The sequence below is a fragment of the Melanerpes formicivorus genome, unplaced genomic scaffold (genome assembly GCF_026170545.1).
Source record: "Melanerpes formicivorus ecotype bairdi unplaced genomic scaffold, bMelFor1.0.p_v2 SCAF_29, whole genome shotgun sequence".
Lineage (NCBI taxonomy): Eukaryota > Metazoa > Chordata > Aves > Piciformes > Picidae > Melanerpes > Melanerpes formicivorus.
In genome coordinates this window covers 1,425,391-1,449,662 of record NW_027142381.1, presented here as the reverse complement: position 1 = coordinate 1,449,662, position 24,272 = coordinate 1,425,391, and the positions used below count along the sequence as shown (strand labels likewise).

At 44.1% G+C, this 24,272-nt stretch overlaps 1 protein-coding gene across 5 annotated transcripts in view; it reads left to right on the top strand.

The window, feature by feature from the left end:
* AUTS2 (activator of transcription and developmental regulator AUTS2) overlaps positions 1–24,272 on the top strand; it is an 829,433-nt gene that overhangs the window by 214,606 nt on the left and 590,555 nt on the right. For all 5 annotated transcript variants that reach the window (XM_068154432.1, XM_068154435.1, XM_068154433.1 and 2 more), the window contains exon 2: positions 17,856–18,065. In XM_068154432.1, the coding sequence (XP_068010533.1) occupies positions 17,856–18,065 (210 nt within the window). The remainder of the gene's footprint in view (positions 1–17,855; positions 18,066–24,272) is intronic.

The window sequence follows — 24,272 nt, the reverse complement described above, 5'->3', positions numbered from 1 at the left end:
AACTATCAACCAATCCAACCCACCTAAACAACTAACCCATGGCACCAAGCACCCCATCAAGTCTCCTCCTGAACACCTCCAATGATGGTGACTCCACCACCTCCCCGGGCAGCCCATTCCAATGGGCAATCACTCTCTCTGTATAGAACTTCTTCCTAACATCCAACCTAAACCTCCCCTGGCACAGCCTGAGACTGTGTCCTCTTGTTCTGGTACTGGCTGCTTGGTGTCTGAACCTGGGGGGCTGGCTGGGCTAAGCTAGAGGGATAGGAGAAGTGGGAAGGCTGGCAAATGTTTCAGTGTGTGAAAGAAGTTTTAGTGAGATCATCAAGAATGGAAGGAAGGAGGAAAAAACAATTCTAAGTGAGGGAAAGACTGCTGCTGCAGCTAAAAAAAATAAACAAACAAGTGTTGTTGAAACCCTTTATAGTATCTTTTAGAGTCCTAGGCATCCTGTAATAATTCAGAGAAAGCTTGGAGAAGCATTGTGTGTGAGAAGACTGTATCCTCCTCAACCTTAAATAGGAAATGGGCAAGGAAGCAAAATGCATTTGCTCTTCTACCAGGAAGAAATAATGCTTTTCTAGGGGAGGTTTAATGCTCTCAGCAGATCCCTGCAGCTTATATTTTTACATTATAGTCATTTTCTTGAGTCAGACATCCCTGCTGCCTGCTAAGTAAACACAGAAAGCATAGATTATCAGTTAAGAGTATCGACAGCATTTCAAGTGCTATCAGAGAACATTTAATTCAGTTTAATTTTGTGATAAATCTCATGTTTAATCCTCTGGTTGCTCTGTAATCATGTCTCTATTGATCTTTTCTGAATGACTGCATGCAGTTTAATAAACTTTGCCATTAACCCCAGCTTTCTAACGGGGGGGGGGGGGGGGGGGGGGGGAAGATTGATTCCAGTATCAAGCCCGATAGAACCAATAAGCACCTGAACATCATTAAATCTGTCCATTATAAAGCATTTGCCTTAAGATCAAAGCAAAAGCGTGGAGGTGAATTTGCAGCTTATTAGAGAAAGAGTTTGCAATCGGGAAGCCTCAGTGTGTCAGTCAAAATCAGCAGCAGTTTTCAGCCTGGCTGATTCAAGCTGACATCTCCTTTCATTTCTTATTTCTCAAATCCTTCTTTTCATCCTATTGAGCGACCTCCTTCTCTCTTTTCCCAGCCATAATTATAGCCTTTAATTTATTCCATCTTTTTCACTCCAGGCGTTTGTTTAGCCCAGGCGTTTGTTTTGGAGGTCGTTTTTATTGCCTCATAACAAACCTTCTTTTTCAAAGTGTTGGTTTGGGTTTCCTGCCCTGGACTTCTTTTTATAAGGAGTGTCCTAGTTATATGAGAGGTAAAAGAAGCTGGAGAATGGGGGACAGGATCTAGAATTGGGGAAAAAAATGAAAGGGGAAAAAAAAAAAAAAAGAGAGAAAAAGGAAAAAATATTAAGCTTCTCAAAAAAATCTTTATTCTAAGGCCTGTTCCCACCATTCACAGTATCACAGTATCACTTAGGTTGGAAAGGACCTCGAGGATCATCAAGTCCAACCTATCAACACAGACCCCATGACTAGACCATGGCACCAAGTGCCACGTCCAATCTCCCCTTGAACGCCTCCAGGGTCGATGACTCAACCACCTCCCTGGGCAACCCATTCCTCACAGGGGCTGTCTCACATCCTCCAGATGCCAAAGTGCATTTGGCAGTTTGGCCCAGATCTGTGGGGTATAGAATCATAGAATTGTTTTGGTTGGAACAGACCTCTAAGATAATCAAGTCCAACCATCAACCTAACACCACTGTGAGTATTAGACCATGTCACAATGGGCCATGTCTACATGGTTTTTGAACGCTTCCAGAGATGGTGACTCCACCACCACCACCTCCCTGGTCAGCCTGTTCCTGACCACCTAGGAGCACTGCTTGCATAGGATCTTAATGCCAGCTGGATTGTATTGAAATGAAGTATATGAATGCCTTCTGACTGAAAGTGTTGGTAGCCTTGGGAACACCTGGGCATCTCTGTGACCTTGGGCTGGCAAAGCATCCCTCCAAATGCAGTGGGTCTGACTCCTGGAAGTACAAGGGAAGAGGAGAGTGGCACAGGCTGACAAGACGCTGTCCCTTGAACAATTTTGCTGTTTGGTGTTTTCTCAAAGGCCTTCCACCACAGCTGGTAGGGGATGTTCCAGGGCTGCGGGGAATTCAGAAGGGAAACCTCTTGCAGTCTTTCCTTCTCTTTCCTCCAACTTTTCATTTCTATGCAAGTGCCTGATCCATTTACCTCCTCAAGCATTTAGCATTCCTAGGTACAAATGAAATCAGATCACAGAATCACAGAATGTTAGGGGTTGGAAGGGACCTCAAGAGATCATCTAGTCTAACCCTACAGCCAGAGCAGGATGACCTAGAGCAGATCACACAGGAAGGCATCCAGGCTGGTTTTGAATATCTCCAGAGAGGAAGACTCCACAACCCCCCTGGGCAGCCTGTTCCAGTGTTCTGCCACCCTCACAGTGAAAGATGTAGGTTTACTTCCATTTTACTGCTGCATGGGAGGACTAAGGGCCCAAATTCACACAGCCATTTATTGTCTTTGGAAAACCAGTCAGTGGGAATTAAACCGTTTTAGGCTCCTGAATACCCTCTTTGTGGGTCGGGGCTTAGCTTAGAGCTGCAGGTCACTTAGAGTGAATCAGTGGAAGATCAAGAATTTCAACCTACGTCTCCAGGTACCCATGTTAATGACTTACACTCTTAGTCTGGCCAGCTCTAATCCTGTGCCTGGCAGGGTACAAGTTGTGATAAGATGAGACGGCAGAGATTTGGATACCGGCACCACCAGGCAGCTCAGAAAACAAATCTTTAATAGGAAAGGTTTCCTTCCAAGTGCAATCTCGATTCCTGCTTACGGTTCTAATTCTCCTCAACATATTCTGTGGCTCTCGAGAGATGCATTGCAGAGCTTTATCTGCTTTCTGCTTGAGGCAAGTTTTTACAGAGAGACAGCAGTTCGGATGCTGTCTACAGAAGAGATGGTTACAAGTTCAGTCGAGACAGCCGGCTGCACGGGGAAGCGTGGCTTGAATATAAGTATTGCTCAAGTGATGTGATTCACAGTTTTTGTAACCTCCTTGCAAGTTTGCTGGAGGCATTAGAAAAGCTCTTGACTTGGAGATGTTCTGTTTTGGAACCGGATCCCCTGACTCTGCATCGCTACCAAGTTAAATTCGTAGCTTTTAGGTGGCTATAAACAAGAAATATTACAGGAATTGCTTTTCCAGCCGCTGAATAGCCCGGAATATTAGATGACACTTCACTGTGAAAAAGATCTATCCACAAAGTAGCTTAAAAAAACCCCAGCAAAAAACAACCACCAAAAGTTGAGTATTTGCAGAAGACACCATAGTTTCAGCCACTGCACTGATTTCCTCTGGAGTATGAGGAAGCTTTACAGAGGCTGTGCCCTGGCAGAGATTGGTCTCTTCTCCCAGGCAACCAGCACCAGAACAAGAGGACACAGTTTCAGGCTGTGCCAGGGAGGTTTAGGCTGGAGGTTAGGAGGATGTTTTACACAGAGAGAGTGATTGCCCATTGGAATGGGCTGCCCAAGGAGGTGGTGGAGTCACCATCACTGGAGGTGTTCAGGAGGAGACTTGATAGGGTGCTTGGTCGCATGGTTTAGTTGATTAGGTGGTGTTGGATGATAGGTTGGACTTGATGATCTTGAAGGTCTCCTCTCTCCTCTCTCCTCTCTCCTCTCTCCTCTCTCCTCTCTCCTCTCTCCTCTCTCCTCTCTCCTCTCTCCTCTCTCCTCTCTCCTCTCTCCTCTCTCCTCTCTCCTCTCTCCTCTCTCCTCTCTCCTCTCTCCTCTCTCCTCTCTCCTCTCTCCTCTCTCCTCTCTCCTCTCTCCTCTCTCCTCTCTCCTCTCTCCTCTCTCCTCTCTCCTCTCTCCTCTCTCCTCTCTCCTCTCTCCTCTCTCCTCTCTCCTCTCTCCTCTCTCCTCTCTCCTCTCTCCTCTCTCCTCTCTCCTCTCTCCTCTCTCCTCTCTCCTCTCTCCTCTCTCCTCTCTCCTCTCTCCTCTCTCCTCTCTCCTCTCTCCAGCAGTCATCTCTGGGTTTCTCTTTTTATTTATCCATGCTATTTTTTGCTGCCCTTTTAACTGGATGCTCCATAGTCTAAACCCAGGACAGAAAGGAAGAGTTGTGTTTCCCCTCCTAGAAACTGCTGAACATACCCAATGGTTGGTTGTGGTTTTGTTTTTTTCTGGATGATGCCACACAGACTTTGGAGCATCCATTAGTCTAAAGCTGAAATAAAGGCTTTGTTGGGAGGGTGTGATGCAGATGTGGGGAAATAAAGACAGAAAGCATGTGTGGCAGTTATCCAGTGGGTTTGATTCTCTGCATTAGGCACGGTGGCTTATACCTCTGTAAAGGAACAACCAAATAATTCTGGTATTTATTTCATCTCTGTATGTGAATGAGGACTCTTGAGATAGGAGCAACTTATATCTTCTTTGTAAGTGGTGCAAAGGACAAGGCAATGATAAATCTTGTCTGTTATGCTAAGCTGTGCTTCTGAACTGCAGAGAGGGGGATTTGCCAACAATCAGCACGGTACAAGAATGTAATCCCTCTGGTTTTTTGATCATCAAATTTATCTTCACTGTATCTGTTTCCTAGGGGAAGAATAAGCCAGCAAATGGAAAGGTTATGTATTGCTCTATTGCTTAAACTTTTGTTCTTTAGTGTTTATATTTTTATATATATCCTGAATGCTAGGAGGAGGTTTCTTTTGCAAATGGGAAGTGGAACAGTTGTTTCTTTTTTCCCCTCTAATTGCACAAAGATTCTGCTCCTTTTCCCAATGAAGAATATTACAAGGCTCACATGAAGTGGTGCAGTCCTCTGGTCCTAGCTGAGCTCTCTTCCTCCCTTTTTCACTCTCCTTATTTTCTAATCACAGCTCTTTAATTTTAAAATCTGCCTCCATCAGTCTTTTCTGTGAGGTTGTATGCCGCATGCCAAGAACACTGGTAGAGTTAAGTGGTTCCCAGAGAAGGAGAAAGAAAATCAACAGGAATGGGAGACAGTAGGAGCTTAGAAGACAGAAAATGTAGTGTGTTAAGTAGTTTGACTTCTTGACCCACAAGACAGAAGAGACTTGTTTAAAAATAGATTTTTGTGTTGAAAAGCTCAACAATTGTAACCCATTATTGTGTGGAGAGTGTTGGCTTGATTAAAAAACCTGCAGCTTGGAACATTTGCCATCTGGCATATCTGGCATACTTCTCATTCTTTCCCTTTCTTTGCTTGTTTCTGTACTGTCTGGCCAAAGACCTGGGGTTGTCCTGCTTGCTTACGTGTGCAGAGGGATGTCTTGGTTTCTCTGCCTGCTTGTAATGCCATGGTTATTTCCATCTTTCCTTCAGTAGCATAGTTTCCTGGGGGTTTGTTTGTTTGTTTTATTGGTTTGATGTTTTACTTCTGCTGTCTCAAGGCTTTTTGTTATGCGTGGTTTTTTTTTTTTGTCTCAACTCCTGGAGAGCAGATTTTCTGGTCTAGTTTGAGGCTACCCTCTTCTGTGGTGTCCCAGCTCTGTTCCTCTCTGTGGCTGTGATATTTCAGTGAGCATCTTGAGACCTTTAGAATACATTAAACTTTCCTGGTGCTGTACCATCTTTCTGCAAGACAAGGAATACAGAGGTGCTTCTGATTTGATTTACAAACCATAATACATATTTTATGAATGCTGAGTGCTGTGCTAATGAATGGTGCCAGTGTGAAAGCCTGGAGGCTGAAGTCATCTGTTTAGCCCTAGTGCAGGAATAGCAGGGATGAGAGCTGTCTAAGCCCACATCCATTTATTCTAACCCTACCAATGAGGGGGGATACCCTTTAAATGTAAGATTTATTGGCCCACTAACTCCTTGGCCTCGGTCTGTGGCCTGCCAACAAAAGTACCATTTGAATTATTCAGAGGACACCATATGTAGGTGGAGAGCAAAGGAGCCCAGAGCCAGCTTCCTGCCAAGTGCCTCACTGCAGGAAAAGAAGATTTCACTGCAGAACTCTCCTGGTAGAGCTGGCAGGACATTGGGCAAAAATAAAGAAGTGATGCTCTTGGACGTAAAATAAACAAGGTTAAAACAGGACATCATCTGAAAGTTAAGAAAGCAATGGCATTTAGTCCTAAGACAGCATGTGTGCTTTGGTCAGCATATGCAAGTCTTGTCTAACTTCAGACACAGCATTTTTATTTTTGGAAGCTTGAAATAATAAAAAAAAATCCATTCCAAATCTGAACAAATGCAATAAAAGAAGTGGAAAGAAAAGACATCTATCTGAAGGAGGGGGAGGGAAATCCAGAAGTTGCAGTGCAGAGCTGAAGAGTTACTCAGTTATTTAGAATCACACATACAATTGTTTTGGTTGGAAAAGACCTCCAAGATCATCAAATCCAGCCATCAACCTACCACCACCTTGACCACAAAACCATGTCCAAGAGTGCCACATCCACGTGCTGCTTGTCTGCTTCCAGGACAGCCACTCCATCACCACCCTGGACAGCCTCTTCCAATGCCTGACCTTATCTCATTTAGACAATGCTCTCGTTGTGTTTCATATTACTCACTGTGGTACCTGATTACAGTTCAGTTGGCTTCTCTCCACCATGAAAATCTCATTTTCCAAGGAGGAATTTTTTTTGGCCCAGCTATGACATGAAGCTGACCCTTGAGCTCAGGTGCAGGCATCTGTGTGAAGCGTAGCCAGTGTCAGCCCATGCCCACAGCTGAATGCATTTCTGCATTGGATTCAGGGTGATGCTGTGCATGGCTTTACTATATACATTAACAGTACTCTGTGCCAATATGGGATCATACTGGAAATGTGCAGGTAGGGTATGCACAGGGAATGAAATAAGTTCACCTTTGTTCTGAGGAGCTCAAATTCACCTTTGTTTTATGAGTGCCATAATGCTCCTCTCTGCCTAATCTATAATTGTTAACTGAGCGGTGTGAGGAGTGAAGCCCTCTTTGTTGGTATGAAGATTTAACGTGAGCTTCCCTAAGGACTCTTTTTCTCTCCCACACCCCTTTTCAATCTCTCCTCGTTGTTCAAACAAGGAAAATACACACTTTGGGAGAATGTGGCCATGCTGCACATTAATTTAAGGCTCAACACTGTGAAATAAACCTGGGGCCAGTGTGAAAAGATTTTTTTCTTGGCTGCATACTGTGTGAGCAGTCTTGGGGATATAAGTTAGGTAAAGCATTTCTGGGGTGGAGGAGTTCTGTTACAGGTAAGACATTTGTTGTGTTAGAAGTACTCAGTCGTGCCCTGAATTCTGGACACGAATTCAGGGTACTCCAGCTGTGCTCTGGAGCTACTGCTCACAGAGAGGTGTTGGGTGAAAAGGGCAGCCAGCATGGACAGGGGCAGCCCTCTGTCCCTGGGTGCCTCACCAAGTGAAAAATAAAAAGGTTGTATGAAGCAAGTACTTATTGAAGATCATTTGAGAAATTTACAAGAGTGTACATGGAGGAGCTGGAGAGAATGTGGCTGAGATGATGCCAGCAGGGATGCAGATGCCCTGCATTTCAGAAAGCACAGATGCAGAAAAGGCAGTAATAAAAGGTGTAATAAAGATGAGTTAGTCAAATCTGCATGAAAGGATTTTGCTGTCAACTTGTGCAAGACCTAGAAAAGTGTCTAGAAATAAAGATGAGAGGACTTGCAGGCTGGGTGGAGTGAGAGCTTTAGGATCTCTTTTGGCAGCAGTACACAGATTTCTGACTAAATCACTCTCAGCACATCAGCTATGTCGTGGTCTTCTGTAAATCCAGGCAGCTGCAAGAAAACCAGTTCATTGCAACTGTAATCTAAGATGGCATTGCTCAGCCCTTTCTCCACACTAGCACCAAGAGCAGATTTTTTTTCTTAACTGTGGTTGCATGGACTCCAGTAATTTGAGTGACTGTTCTCCACAACTGTGGCATGGTGTGATGTGGTATGATTGACAAAAGTGAGAAGGGAGAGGGGAGGCTAAGGCTGAGAATACCATGGCCTGTTTGAAAAAGCTGAAATAAACTCATGGCAGTCACTTGCTCTGATACTCATCTTCAGGTATGGCATCAATTTTTGACGCCTTTCATTTCATAGGGCCTCCTTGGCTCAACAGCTGACACTGCAGTCTTGGATTTTCAGCTAAGCATTTATTTTGTGTAGCATCTGTAGGCTGAGTTAAAGACTCTGAGAACTGTTGTGCAGGACTGTCCATTTTGCTTTGCAGCTAACAGCTCAGCCTTTGAAATCTTGAGTAATTACAATCTGCTGTTGTCAAAGTCAGTGTGTAGGAGTAAGTGTTAATCCTTTGTATTCAAATACTTGAATAAAATTTCATCTTAAACACGTTTTTTAGCATGTCAAGGTAAAAGTCTGTGTTTATGCTCGTAGTCAGCAGTCTCAAATAAGAACAAGCATAAGGATTTTGTTAAAAATCCCATCGAATGGAGTGAGCCTGAGACACACACCCACGTGTCATTAAATGTGAGAAAGTTATTTAGGTAAGGCACAGAAACGTGGAGTCTGTGTGAATGACCACACAGGAGCAATGCAGATCTCGTTTGAAGTATCAGCTTTCATAAACTGTTGAGAAATAGAGTCAGCATGTGAAGACAGCATGCTGAAGAAAGGCACAGCATGTTGGTTGAACATAACAGGGAAGGACCATTTATTTTGCTGAGTAAAACACATACAGATAACTTCCTTAGGCCCAGTGTGTTAGTGGAAGTCCCAATTTACTTGTGCTAGAGTCATTGCTATCCCACTACAGCAACAAACAGTGTAGAAGCTGAGAAGCTGCCTGATGTGTGTGTATGTAGCGGGCAGCTATGGATTTAAGTTCCTCCAGGTTTGTTGTAGTTTATTCATTTTCCCCTTGTGTTTTTATGACCTGTGATGCCACTGTTAATGCTCTAAAGGCCTATTTTACTTCTAGAAGATCCTGAAGTCAGTTACACAAACAGCAAGGATGTTGACTTGCTGGAACGAGTCCAGAGAAGAGCAACAAAGTTGGTGAGGGGTTTGGAACACAGCCCTATGAGGAAAGGCTGAGGGAGCTGGGGTTGCTCAGCCTGGAGAAGAGGAGACTCAGGGGTGACCTTATCACTCTCTACAACTACCTGAAGGGAGGTTGTAGACAGGCAGATGATGGTCTCTTCTCCCAGGCACCCAGCACCAGAACAAGAGGACACAGTCTCAGGCTGCGCCAGGGGAGGTTCAGGTTGGATGTTAGGAAGAAGTTCTATACAGAAAGAGTGATTGCGCTATGGAATGGGTTGCCCAGGGAGGAGGTGGAGTCGCCGTCATTGGAGGTGTTCAGGAGGAGACTTGATGGGGTGCTTGGTGCCATGGGTTAGCTGTTTGGGTGGGTTGGATTGGTTGATGGGTTGGACACGATGATCTTGAAGGTCTCTTCCAACCTGGTTTGGTTTATTCTAATAAAGGTTTATTCTAATAAAGATTTAACCTACTCTAGAATCAGAGGCTCTTCTTATGTCACTTGCCTGGCTTCTACAAAACTGGAAGGTGCACAGTGAGGGAGAGAATTGCAGGAGGGCTTCCTCTTGCTGGTGTGACTTGATTGTAATTAGAATGCAGTTTTCCTCTGTCTCCATGCTGTATTTAGTATGCAGCATTGAGGGAGGCCATCTCACTACATATTTTAGAAATGGTCATTATCTGTGTCCTTATAGATGTGGTGCTTACTAAAGCCTGATCTGCAGGAGTGCTCAGCACTGCCGGGAGCTGCTGAAATCAATGAAGGATGTGCTTCATTAGATAAAGTGCTCTGTAGAGCTCAGTCCTCTGAAAAATCAGATCTTAGGTGCTTTTTAATGGGTGCTTAAAATTAGCAGACGTTTTTGACCTGAACATGTCAGGACTGTTGTTGCCACCTATGAAATGGGGAACAGTGAAATACCTTCATCTAGCTAAAGAGCTGAAAATAGGCCATGGATATTTGTGCAGCATCTGATTCTGCAGTGAGGAGCTGTATAGAAAAAGCCCTTGAGGAAATTAATAATTGGGTGTTCAGAGGAGGGTGTGAATGGAGTGTAAGTAAACAAGTTTTAGAAACACATGTTGGACAAAGGGGAGCAAACAAAATCTTGGGTGGCTGCTCATTAGCTGAATACTTTCCATTCTGCTCAGGGAAGTGGGAGCACACGATTGTGTAATTAAAGATTGTATCATGACACAGAGGCGTAAGAGGGCTGAATTAAGGTGGTGGCTGCAGCCTTAATCCTGGTCTTTCATAACTTCCAACTCCTTGACTTCCTAACCTCAATAATGTTGCTTTAATGCAGGGGTTTTTGTGTGCCTGTGTAATTTAAATCAGCGGCCCCTGAAAAGGAGCCTTCTGTTTATCGATGATATTGTTAACAAATGATTTTGGGATGAAAAATCAAAGCAATCTCTTTGCTACAGCAGTGCTTTTATAAAACATATCTCAAGCAGACAGCAACTTGCTTTTCTATTGTTTTGCCTTCATCTGTAATCACCACATAGCGTCCTGCAGACTGGTACGGCATTTCATCTTCAGTCTGTTGCACAACCCTTTTTGCACAACACTGAACCACTTTGTTTTCAGATTCCAGACAGATGCGGGAGGCAGTGGATTGTAATTTCATGAAAACAAAGCCAACAAAACAAGATGAAACCTTTCTGCAGAGGGCTTGCAACTTGAAGAAATTGCTAGGATTAGTGGACAGGCTACTGCACCCACTGTAGTTAACATCTTGGCTCTCTTCACCAGTCGCTCATGTCCTAAAACACCATAATTTCTATGCTTTGAGGAGCCTTTCATCTTCTTCATTGCACTTTACACCTGCTTGCCTTTCTCCCTGCTGTTGTTTTAAGAGTGTTTGCAATTTTCCCCCCCCTAGATAAATGCTTTTGAGGAACTAATTGTGCATTCAGAAGAATACACAGCGTTTAACTATCTTACCTGGAGGGAAATGAATGACTGTTACAAACATCTTGTCTTATTTTCTGATTTTTGCAAGATTGCAGGCACTTATGCATGGTTTTCAGACCTTTACACCTGCTTGTTACTGCCAGAACTAAAGTAACAAATTATGAAACGTGTCGGGGGTGGGGAGAGAGAGCTATTGAAGTTTTATGGCTTTTTCATCCATCAGCTATAAATAGTCTTACCAAATAGAACAGAAAACACAATACAAGTTGATGGAGACTGTCAAGATGTGATGGCTAATTTGGTACCCTCAGACTGGCACCATTTCACAGTATCACAGTATCACTTAGGTTGGAAAGGACCTCGAGGATCATCGAGTCCAACCTATCAACACAGACCCCATGACTAGACCATGGCACCAAGTGCCACGTCCAATCTCCCCTTGAACGCCTCCAGGGTCGATGACTCCACCACCTCCCTGGGCAACCCGTTCCAATGACGAATGACTCGCTCGGTGGAGAACTTCCTCCTCACCTCGAGTCTAAACCTCCCCTGGCACAGCTTGAGACTGTGTCCTCTTGTTCTGGTGCTGGTTGCCTGGGAGAAGAGACCAACCCCTTCCTGGCTACAACCACCCTTCAGGTAGTTGTAGAGGGCAATGAGGTCACCCCTGAGCCTCCTCTTCTCCAGGCTAAACAATCCCTGATTCTGAGGGGAGTTTGTGCAGCTGGTTGTGTGTGTTGCTCTACTGGATCCCCACTGCCTGATGCTAACGAAGCTGCAGTATTTCTCCCGGCTGTACTCTCCAGGCGTCTTAATTTCTTGCAAGCTAACCTTCTGTACCCATTTTCCCAGTGAATATGGAGGTTGGTGGTTTTGTCAGTGTTTCTGTCTGCGAGGTTTTTTCATCAGAAGCTCTTTGGCTGCTTCTTGCTTCTCCTCACGTCACAGCCCTGGCAAATGAAACACTTCTGCAGCTGACAGCCAGGGCTGAGGTGCTGAGTCTGTCTTATGGTTGTGTCCATAGCTTGGGAAGAATTTCAAATCAACTTTTGTAGCTAGTGAAAATGTATTTCTTTTCCCCCTCCCTTAATTGGCTTCTTCGTTCTGCACCAGTGTTCCTATCAAATGTGAATTGCTCTTACCTTGAAAATAGACAAAAGGCTCCAGAAGTGCCTTTCCTACAGTTCTGTTTGACAAGGATGCTTGGATGTCTGAGAAGTGGGCAGGGGCAAGCTGGTAGATTTGAGCTTGCTTTTCTAACTGTTTGTGCTTTAAGTGGAGCATTGCATTGACATTTCATGACTATTTAATGAGGCAAGGGAGGGAGTCAAAGGTGTCTTATTGTGATTTATTGTTGGAGTGAAGGATAAATTATTGAGCAATGATATAAAGCTGTTGTGGACTTTATCAAGAACCAGAGGAGCGAATAATTGGTAGATAGTTGTAGAGTGATGCAGTTGTTATTTGTTTTTACTAGCCCAGCACTGTAATCTACTTTTGTGCTTCATAATAAGTTCTTAAAAGCTGCACTTTACTGGGGTCATGTTGGGTGTGAATTCAGAAACTAAGTTCTTGCAGCACTGGAATCACAATGAGAATCCACAAGGATGGTTTGAAAGAGCAAGACTTGAAACCCCTGCACAGTGCCTTAAATTTTCATTCAGATAAGTACCTGCAGTGTGTTTGCTACACAGTGCATCTACAACATTGCTCTTCTTCAAGTGCTCCCACAGAAAAATCCTCTGCTAAGGGGTGGAACAGAGGTCCTGCTGTTGATGTGTAATTTCTAAGTCATTGCCAGAGGGAAGGTGGCTGGAGGGTAAGGGCAGGAAGAAAGGGCAGCAGTGAGGGACCGGCTCTTGTGTGAGATTCGTGGGGGTGAAGCATGTACCCCATAAAGCAGTGTGAAGCACTTCTCAGCTTCCACTGAGGATCTGATTTAAAATTAATGAGCTGTCTTTTACATAGCAAGAAGATGGACTCTCCTGAAATAAATCAGGCGCAGCTCCCTGAAAGCTTAATGCTCAATGAGAATGCAGCGTGTCCTTCAAGCCTCCTACCTCGAGAGAGAATGCCTGATGTAGCCATGGTGGCTGCTTCTCCTCCCCTCACCAAATGCAGGGCTTGGATTGAAATTGTTAATACTAATTGGGGCTGAGATGATTGCAGTGCCACCCCATCAGCCTTCAGCAGCCCTCCTGCTCGCCGGCGTCACGGCAGGAGTCTGTTCAGCTTGGGCAGCTCTTCTCCGCTGGGGCACGTACAGTGGTATCAGCTTGATTAATGTGCCCAATAGAAATAAAACAAATGGAAATTTTTTAAGATTATACAGTACACTCATAAATATTAATGCACTTTTGTACTGAATTGCATGTAATTACATATTTATACATTTAAGTCACCTTCCTGATACACTTTAGGCACTTTACTGATGAAAGATATCTCTGAATAAGATGGTTTTAAGCCATGCCTAATATGTTTGTAGGATTTATTTAATAATGTGTGGGCTTGTATGCTGGCAGGAGAGGAGAAAAACCTCCATTAAAGTCTGAATGTGTTGTTCACAGAGTCTGCTACTTAGTTTGAATCAACTCCATGGGTAGCTGCTGAAAAATGCGTCTCGACATGAAATATTACTACATCTCCTTATCTATGTAGATAAGGTCTGTGCAGTCCTGTCACCTTAGAGTAATTACAGCTTATTACTCTAATCATGATGATGCCTGAAGTCTGTAATTAAGATTGTGCTGGCTAATGTACTAGCACACGGCATGGTACAGCTATTGTCCTATCTAAACAACAGAAAGATAAAAATGGGATGAGGGAGAAAGGGCAAAAGTGGAGAAGTGATTTATGCAGGGCCACGGTTCCCAGCCAAGCGCTGCCTCCACCCAACACAGCGCCTTCCAGGAGGGAAGAATCTGTGTGTCCTCTACAGCCTCATGAGCTGCACTTCCAACAGGCTGTCCAGGATGATCCCAGGCAGTCTGCACCTTCAGATGTGACAATCAACACCCTGTGGGATCTCTCTCCAAGCCAACTTTAATGCATCCTCTCCACCTGTGTCTAAGCTTTTATTCTTTTAACACATCCTGTTGCACTCCAGCCTGCAGATGAAAAAATTAAACATACTTTTGTATACCTATGTGATTTGACCTTAAATAAACAAATATATCAGTGGAAAGGAATGGGAGGTTCAATAAAAGAAGGATTTGACCCACAGCAGTGGTGTCAGCTGGTGAAAAGCAGACACTGCTCTGGAGGAATGTGGTTGTCCAAACACCAATCTTTACGTCCACATTTCACAGCAAGCCCGCCCCCCAAACTGGATTTAAGGCCCCCTCTCACAATTGGTAGAAGGGCAAGTGATGCACTTATGGAGCTGCCTTTCCTTTTTGGTTGTGAGCAGGAGAAGCACCTTATTTTTTGAGATTTCTGCAGGTTGTTTCCTCTTCTCTTGGAAGGTTTTCATAGAGTTTGTAGAAGGCTTTGTGAGTTTGGTGTAACCTGAAAATTCTTTCATCCCAGTTCTGACATGAGCTAAACTTCCTTTATGTGTATCCACCAGTTCATAGAATCAATAAGGTTGGAAAAGACCTCAAAAATCATCAAGTCCAACCTGTCACCCAACACCTCATGACTACTAAACCATGGCACCAAGTGCCACGTCCAGTCCTGTCTTGAACACTTCCAGGGATGGTGACTCCACCTTCCTGGGCAGCACATTCCAATGCCTAACAACTCTCTCTGAGAAGAACTTTCTCCTCACCTTGAGGCTAAATTTCCCCTGGCACAGCTTGAGACTGTGTCCTCTTGTTCTGGTGCTGCTTGCCTGGGAGAAGAGACCAACCCCCTCCTGGCTACAACCTCCCTTCAGGTAGTTGTAGAGAGCAAGAAGGTCTCCCCTGAGCCTCCTCTTCTCCAGGCTAAACAATCCCAGCTCCCTCAGCCTCTCCATTCATGAACCTTTCTGCAGTTGGCTAGAACATGGGCTTCTTATGGAGGAGGTTACCCCAGACACACCCATAGTGATCGGCAAACTGTGACCCATTTTACACCCTCTTTAAAGCTAATGGCCACTAGTAATTTCTTGATGGCAGTGCTAGCCCCATTAGACATTTTATAAGCTTCTGGAAGCCTGCCACTGTTTCATTTAGATCACTCAGAGATGGGGAGCAAAAAAAAAAACAACAGTCCCACTAAAGCTATTTAGTCATTAGGAGGATTCTCTTTTTTTTTCTTTTTCTTTTCAAGAAAGTTTCTTTCTCTTCACTCCTTCAACCTTTCACATGTAGAGTGAGTCCTCTTAACAGCATCTCTATCTACAGATACGAGCTCTGAGTTTTAACAGAAATTCTGTGCTGCTTTAATGCACTACTCAGAAAGAATTGGCTGGTTTTTATGCTGATGTGAAAAATGTAGTTGTTTGGTATTAGCAGCACAGTGATGGTTATCTTAAGGCACAACTCTGTTCCGTGATAGAAAAGCTCCTTGGCTGCCGTTGAAGAAGCTGCAATTCTGGTGCTTTATTTTTTTCCTTGTGCAATTTGCTCTGTGAGAATGGCAGTGGTAGTTTTCCAGTTTGTTTTGCAAAGTTTGATAGCCATTCCCCCACTCCTCAGTCCCAGCCTGTGTGAGGTGCTCTCTGTTAGTTATCCAGGACATCAGTGTGTTTTTTTGGTTGCTGTGGTTCCTCTTTATGAAGCTATTCATGAAGAGCATTGGTGAAACTGTTACTGCAGTCTATGACGCCTGAGAATTTGCCTTTGTGCATCATTTATGACATGTATCTAAACCTAAAACCTTCCTGGGAAAGGAGACAGAAGGTGTGCTTGGAAAAGTGATTCTCTTCCTTTATATTTCCTTGGGCTTTCTCCATGGGGATCTCTCAGCTTCTGTACAGTGCTTTCACAAGTAGATCTCAAAGCCTCTTATGAAGATCAGTGCTACTACTGACTTCTGTTCTAGTAGCTGGAGGAACCAGAGAAGAGAGACATGACATTCTTCAAGTAGTGCTCCTGCTTTATAGCTCAGAATTCTCCAGACTTTTTTTCCTGAGCTTGGATTAAGGCTGCTAACATTTCTCATATGACTCACAGTGTGTGAAGAAAAGCTTTGGGTATTTCCCTACAGTGTCTTAGCTGAACAAAAGGTTTAAGAAGTGTCTTATAGCTTCTGTACTGTACTCCCTTCTTTATTGCCTGCAAAATTGCCCTTTTACCAAATATCAACTGTCTTCAGTTTAATTAATCTTCTCAGTGGTTTAAGTTATGAATTTTGTGAAGCTCTTGTGTTTTAGATAGGTATTTAGGGAGCATTCTTTAATTAAGCCAAACTGATTTTTGCCTTTAGGCATGGGAGGTTTTTTGCATTAAAAGATGGCATAATTTGAATTATGTTCTTCTGAACCTGAATCTTTATGTGACACAGGGACCAATAGCCAGTTTCTTCCCTGCTGTCAGTTATAATAGCAAGTGACAATAAACAGCATGAATTACAGAATCTGAGTGTGGTGAGGTTTGGAAGGGATCTCTGGAGATCACCTAGTCCAACCCTCCTGCTAAAGTAGGGTCACCTACGGCAGGCTGCCCAAGATCACAATATCCAGTCAGGTTTATAATCTCTCCAGAGGAGAATCCACAAGCTCTCTGGGCAGCCTGGTCATGCACCCTCAGAAGAAAGAAATTTCACCACTGAAAAGAGCCTAGCTCCATCCTTTTGACACTTGCCCTTTTCATATTTAGATGAAACCTTACTTTATGGTAGGGCATGGAGAGGTTCTGGTTCAAGCAGCCAGGCGTGTTAATAGAGTATACTTAAATTATGACACTGTTTAAGGAATATGCCCCTTCTAGGGAGTTCTTGGAGTAGATGGGGCTTAGCAGACTATTTATTATGTGAACAATATGCATTGTAATTTACACCTTCCAGTAGACTCTAATTCTTCTCTCCTAATTATCCTCCAGATTCCTTTTCCTCTGCCTTTTAATTCTGTGGTATTGGAAAATGGGTTTGTTGGTGTTTTGGTGTTTTTTAAGGAACATTTCTTTGAAACAAACCCATGAATTCCATGTTTTGCAGGGTATCAGTAAGAAAACAGCTGAAGCTGTCAGTTAAGCACCAACACCTGTGTTTGTGTTACAAGACTTGAGTGTTTTTCACAGACAAACACTGATTCTGGGGTTTACAGAAAGACCAGCAACAAAGTTTTTGGATGCAAGCTTTTTGGTGTGTGCTCCCCCACCCAGTCAGAGATTTGGAAATCTTCTCCTTAGGTCAGGCTGGAGGGAAAGATCTACTGAAGCTGGGATTCCTTGGCTATAATTGGATTTAGGTCAGCTTTTGCCTTGGGTTGTCAAATACAAGGCATAAGAAAAGCAACTGTGAAAAGCCAGGCTTTGTTTAAATCAAACAGAATAGCTACTTTAAACATTCTAACCCGTGGTGCATGCTAAGTGTACGCTCACTTGTGCATGGGATGTTTTGGAGAAGGGTGTGCTTGATGGGATGAGATCTAAAGGAGCATCTCTCTGCTTCTGGGCACTCCATCTTGCAGATTTTATCTTGCATTTGCCTATCCTTTGATTAAGTGGACACTAGTGAAGTCTGCTTTTTCCTTTTTTGGTGACTGTAGGATTGCCTTGAGAATGCCTTGGGACTGGATGGGGCACTTGGTGCCAAGGTGTAGTTGATTAAATGGTGTTGGATGATAGGTTGGACTCAATGATCTCAGAGGTCTTTTCCAACCTGGTTAATTCTATTCTGTTTTTTGCTGGTCGCCTAGAATTGCTGCTTGAAGCGGTCAACCAAACTGCAGCCGTATCTTAACCACTGCATTTTTCTTCTCTTCCTTTTCCCTCTGCAGAAGGACATAGCTCTGAAACCTCAGGAACGTATGGAGAAGCGACAGAATCCTCTAGCCAAGAAGAAACGGGAAGCACTTACCAATGGGCTGTCATACCTTCCTAAAAAGAACAGACTTCACCACCACCAGTACAGCTCCGACCGAGAAAACGATCGCAATCTCTGTCAGCACCTTGGGAAGCGGAAGAAAATACCGAAGGGCCTCAGACAGGTGGGAGACAGTTATCTGCTGTGGGGAGGGAAGCCTTTGGCTGCTGGCACATGGTCTGTAAAAGCAGGTTTCTCACTTTGTGGGCACGCTTATTTTAACCCCTCCATAGCTGTGCTATTCTTGGGCTCTCGGGTGCCGCTTAGTACTGTGTTCTGGTACTGGAGGAGATTAGCTGAGTGGTAAAGCAAGTGGTGCATTGATGACCGAGCTGAGTTGATTAATGAATGTGTAAAGGTTGGAAGACCTTTTTCAGACTGGTTGTGAGAATGTTGGGACAAACAAATGTGGTCTCTCTGTTACATTGTTAGACCAATTTTGTACTGTATGTTTTCTTGTCTTTTGACTTTGAACACAGAAGCATAAGATTCGCTTTGAACATCAAGGGCAAAGTGAGGTAATTGCAAGAGGGGCAGGTGTTAAACAAGACAAAGCTGTGAGACTGATTGTGGTGGGAGGAGCTCATTTGTAGGACATTAGTGGCACCTGTGTGCGCTGTTTTGGGTTACTAATAACCTGCCCTTGAGCTAGAACTTTCTTTCTGCCTTCCCGACAGTGGTGTTTCCTTGCTGCAGGAGCTGTGGTGAGTGTGTAATATCTGGGGCTGGAAAGCTTGAAACTGTATATTTTGATTTCTCCTTCAGGACCATGCAGTGTTATGTTTGTGTGATACACAAATAACTAACTCAGAGCTGAGCTTTAAGTGTAGCATGTGCTTGTGTGGTCATTTGGCTCCTTGTCTGTGAAACTAGACTCTGAAGTAACAGTAAAGAGGTCAGCTTTGAGCTAAATTTGATATTAATGTCTTTTTACCCGACATTTGTGTGGCCAATGGAGAGGGTTGAGTCTTCATCTTTGTTTGGTGCAACCCAAACGTTGCTTTGCAGAGAAGCTTTGAGAAAACAGTGCAAATTCCCTGCTGCTCATTCTGTGAGCTCTGGAAGAGAGGAGGAATGTTGAGGATGACAATTATATTGACTTGTACTCAATTTTGATTCTTCAGAGTTACAGAAGCTGGTAAAAAATGGTTTTGTGATTATTTTAAGCCTATGTTGTATACAGAAATAAGAATGTGCATAGCACAGCAAACAAGTTGTAAAATGTCTGCTCTGCTACCACACCTGTTAGAGGTGGTGCTTCTGATTGCATTTTCCTTTGCCTTTCAAAGGGGCATAGGGAAACTCCTCAGGACAGCTGATGCAATTGTTATGTTATAAGTAGATATTGGAGGTTTCTGTGTTTCCTCAACTGCTTTCTGTGTTCACTAGTGGTCTTTACTCTCTTCCTTTTTAGTATGTCAAATGGTAAATGTGTCTGCTGTGTGCAGGAGGAATTGCCCTTAATGAAAGCTGACTTCTTGTTTTGGTTGATTCCCCCAACATAACTGCTGTCAGGTGAAGCCTGTTCTGTCCACTACTTGTGCTGGGGAGGAATCAGTCTCGGAGCTAATGGAGGTTATTTGTGAGGTTGTGTTTTTAGGAATTGGCTTGGAAGTTATTGAGTTGACAAATGTCATGGAAAATGGTTTTTCTTTTAGCTGATAAATCTGAGTACTCTGCTTAATTCCTGAGGGATAAGGCTGAGAGGATATAAAATATCTTGCTCGGTATAAATTTAATACAATTGGTAGGGGTATGGCTCCTTAGATAAGAACATTTTGGTCTCATGAGCAGTTTAGGTGATGACAAATCCAAGTAGCTTTGGCGCTTAAACGTGGAAAAAAGACATCATGGAAAAGACTGTAAAGCTTATTTGAAAAGACATGCTCACAACCTTTGTACATGGGATTTCTGGTAAGTGTTTTCCCTGTCTTCTTTCAAGAGGAAGACAAAAGAAGGAGAATGCTGAATTCTGAGGGGTGTTTGATCATATATCACTTTCCTTCCTGGAGGAACTCTTGGCTGTGCACCATGGGTTTGTATCTTCACCTAGCTCTATGCCACTGAATTCCTTGGTTCTTGGTGGGGAGTAAAGTTGCTTGTCAGTCTTCTCAGCTAACAACAAACTAAGAACTGGGGACCCTGTGTTTTATTCTTGGCAAAGTAGAGGCATCCAAAGGCAGTTAGAGTTTGGTATGCTTCTGGATGTATATGGTATCCTTGCTATAGGGTCACACAATATCTTAAGTTGGGAGGGACCCATAAGGATCGAGTCCTGCTTCCCTGCTCCTCAAAGGACTATCTGTAATTGAGCCATTAGGGCTGGGTATTTTGTACCTGAACAATGTATCTTGGCCCTATTGTCTCAAGAGGAATCCTGAATTGTCACATGTGAATGTTGAATTGGCAGGATACAATCTTGATGCTGTCAGTCGCGTTGCTGTGCTGATGTAAGACCTTGGCTGCAGTCTGCCTCTGTTGGGAAATATTTTATGCCTGGAGATGTTGTTCATTGTTTTACCAGTAGTTAACAGTCCTGTCTGATACACCTTTCAGTGAAATCTGTTATCTGCTGGAAGTAACTCTCCCGTGCAGGATTTACAGTATGAAGCTCCCCTGTCAAACAGATTTAGTTGAAGGCAGCTATTGGAAGGCCTGCTAATTAGTTTTGAGCGAAAATCCTTGCAGTATTCATGCAGGTATTTATCCAGCTCTGCTGAAATGCCTACAAGGTTTATTGAAATCCAGAAAATGTGAAACTGTGGGTTAATTAAGGCTCATCTTTTACTAGCGAGAAGACTTTTGAACTCTGCTTTTTGTGAGCTTTTATAAATGCACTTATGAAATGCCTGAAGGAAATCTTAGCTGGCGTTAAGCAAACACGAGGCTCATCAGAAGGTTTCTCCGGCGCTTTCAGTTTAATTTCCTTTCCGTTAATTGGGGATGGTGTGTGGGGGGGGGTTATGTGTTTTCTGTGGAAATGAAAAAAAAACCACAATAAAAAATCATTTGGAAATCTTCAAGTGAACATTTATATATTTTTTTTTTTTTTTGTTTAAATTAGTAAAGGGTGCAAAGAGGTTGGCAGCGTTTTGTAAATAGCTCTTAATGAGTTTTTACTCCTCAAGGTTGGAGCCGAGCAGGGCGCGCTAGGAAACAACGAGCTCCCCTTGCAGGAGCGTTGAGAGTGTTTTGATAGTGAGAGGGGAAGGATTGTTTCTCTTTATTCAGTGGATGTGTCCTCTTCAACATATTCGTTGATGATCTGGATGAAGGGGTAGAGTCAGTCATCAGCAAGTTTGCAGATGACACAAAGTTAGGGGCAGATGTTAGTCAGTTAGAGGGTAGAAGGGCTCTGCAGAGGGACCTCGACTGACTGGACAGATGGGCAGAGTCCAATGGGATGGCATTCAACAAGTCCAAGTGCCGAGTGCTGCACTTTGGCTATGGCAATCCCATGCAGAGCTATAGGCTGGGGTTGGAGTGGCTGGAGAGCTCCCAAACAGAGAGGGACCTGGGGGTGCTGATCGACAGCCACCTGAATATGAGCCAACAGGGTGCCCAGGTGGCCAGGAGGGCCAATAGCATCCTGGGCTGCATTAGGAATAGTGTGGCCAGCAGGAGCAGGGAGGTCATAGTGCCCCTGTACTCTGCTTTGGTTAGGCCACACCTTGAGTACTGTGTCCAGTTCTGTGCCCCTCAGTTTAAGAAGGACATCAAAACACTTGAAGGTGTCCAGAGAAGGGCAACAAGGCTGGGGAGAGGCCTTGAACACAAGCCCTATGAGGAGAGGCTGAGGGAGCTGGGATTGTTTAGCCTGGAGAAGAGGAGGCTCAGGGGTGACCTCATTGCCCTCTACAACTACCTGAAGGGTGGTTGTAGCCAGGAAGGGGTTGGCCTCTTCTCCCAGGCAACCAGCACCAGAACAAGAGGACACAGTCTCCAGCTGCGCCAGGGGAGGTTTAGACTCGAGGTGAGGAGGAAGTTCTTCACAGAGCGAGTCATTCGGCATTGGAACGGGTTGCCCAGGGAGGTGATTGAGTCATCGACCCTGGAGGCGTTCAAGGGGAGATTGGACGTGGCACTTGGTGCCATGGTCTAGTCATGGGGTCTGTGTTGATAGGTTGGACTCGATGATCCTCAAGGTCCTTTCCAACCTAAGTGATAATGTGTGTTTTGGAGAGAGAAGATGACGCTGTTTTTTCTGCCTCTACCATTTCCTTTGTTGTTTTCTTTACCTGCTGGGAGATTCCTACATCTTGCAGAAAGGGATTGTCTCTGTGTGTTTTCCTGAAACAGGAGTCTGTGCTGGGCAAGTGGTATCTTAGCTGGCTTCCATATACAAGGTAGCAAACTGGTGCTGGGCCCTACCTTAACTGGCTGATTGCCAAGACACTTGCAGAATATCAAATCTTAAGCCTAGATATGTCTCAGTGCAAGGAAAGAGACAAACTGGTCGTAAGTGGCACACGCTGGATAGAGAGAAGAAAGCTCGTAATGGAATGATGAATTAGGAGGTATATTATAATGAGATAAGGGGGGAAACTGGAAGAACAGCAAGAAAAAGTACACTGGTGATTCTGGCAGTCATCAGCTGCAAGCTTTGTAAACTATTGGCTTTAACCTCACAGTCTATTACATGAATCAAGTAAAGGAGAGGGAAGTACTGAAGCTTTTCCTTCTCAGAATTAAGACCACAGTTCCCTTGGCAGCCTCGCCCTGAATCCATACATCTTATATCTGAGACTGCTGAGGCTTTTCATGGCTGGTCTGGATATCCACTGTTGTCCCATTTCATTGTGGCTTCTTGGAGATTTAGCTGTGCCACGCTTGTCCTCTGGTGCAGAGGTGCTTGTGTGCTTCAGTACAGCAAACCTATGGCACAGAGGATGACACAACCACTGTGAGATCAGCATTTAATCACATTTACAGTTGGGAATGGCTGTTGCCTGCTCTTAGACAAGCCTATACATGACAGGTAATGAGAGCAGAGCAGGAGGTGGGTGTTAGCTTCATGGTTTGTGGTGACATTGGTCGGGGAGCCGAGCAGATGGGTTTGATTGTCACCGGCAGTGCGATTCCAGCGAGAGCTGACTGTGGTGACAAGCGATTTACAATGTGCTATTTACAGTTTGGGTTTGCAGTCTCTCAATGACATCTGAGTGCTCTTTAGCAACTGCTTTCATTACTGCTGTTCCAAGAGCTGTTAATTGAAAATGAAATTGTGGGTGGGCTTTGGGAGTGCAGTAGCAGCTACAGGGATTGCACGCAACCACAGCAAATGGATCAATTTCTTTGACCCCCAACTTGTAACTCTGTGCTGTGCAGCAGCAAGGGATAAATTGTGTGTAAATTTGTGCAGTGTGAGGTCAGACACCTTGAAAATACTGCATACAGCATGGCTGCACCATGATGAATGAAGCAGGCTTGAGTCTTTTTACACAGCCGCTGTGATTTGGGACTCCTAGATGGGCAGCCAGTGGATGTCAGTGCTTATGAAATTGCTGAATGCCAAGAAGAAAATGGGCCAGAAAAATAGCTCACACAGGACAGTAGAGGGGTTTGCAGGCTGTGCTGGGTGTCTTTGGGCTAGGTCTGCACTGGTGGAGGTCTGGGTGTATATGGCTGAAAGTAAAGAAAATGCTGCTGCTGACTTGGAGTGTTGGACAAAGTTCCACACCTTAGGAGTGGTACCAGCTAGTCATCAGGGCAGCAGCCATAGCACCATGTCTTTGTGGAAACTGACATGATGTTACTTTCCTTTCTGTTTGTAAAGAAAGATTGATTTGTGTTGTATTGTTAGTTTCAAAACCCCAGCACAACCACCAGATTTGCTGCTTGCTTTGTAACCTACGTGGCATGGCTTGATTATGTGCCAGTGTTGGCAAAAATCTGAGGTCACCCAAAGCAAATGTGGCTTGTCTGCTCTGTGTTGGTGTCATGTCATGAAAGGACATTGTTTACTTAGATTTATTTACCAATCCACCTTATTAACAGTATTTAATTTGAAAAATAAACCATAAAGCTAGAGATAAAGCTATAGAAATATTGCAACACTGAGAGTACAGAAAGGGCCGTGTACATGTTACCGTGCTTTGAGGTCACATTGCAGCGTGAGTATGTGTAGTAATATAGTGGAAGAAGATGCTCACATGATGGAGGTAGCTAGATAAGGGCTTTTAGAAACTTCTGGAGGATGGAAAAGGAGTAACACATCTGTGGGGAAGGGGTGAAGTGGAGAGGCTTTGCATAGCTCCAGGCTGGACAGCGTGGGTTTTTGGGAAGTAAATGTTACCTGAGGGTGTGTGCAGGGAGGGGGATGCCTGAAGAG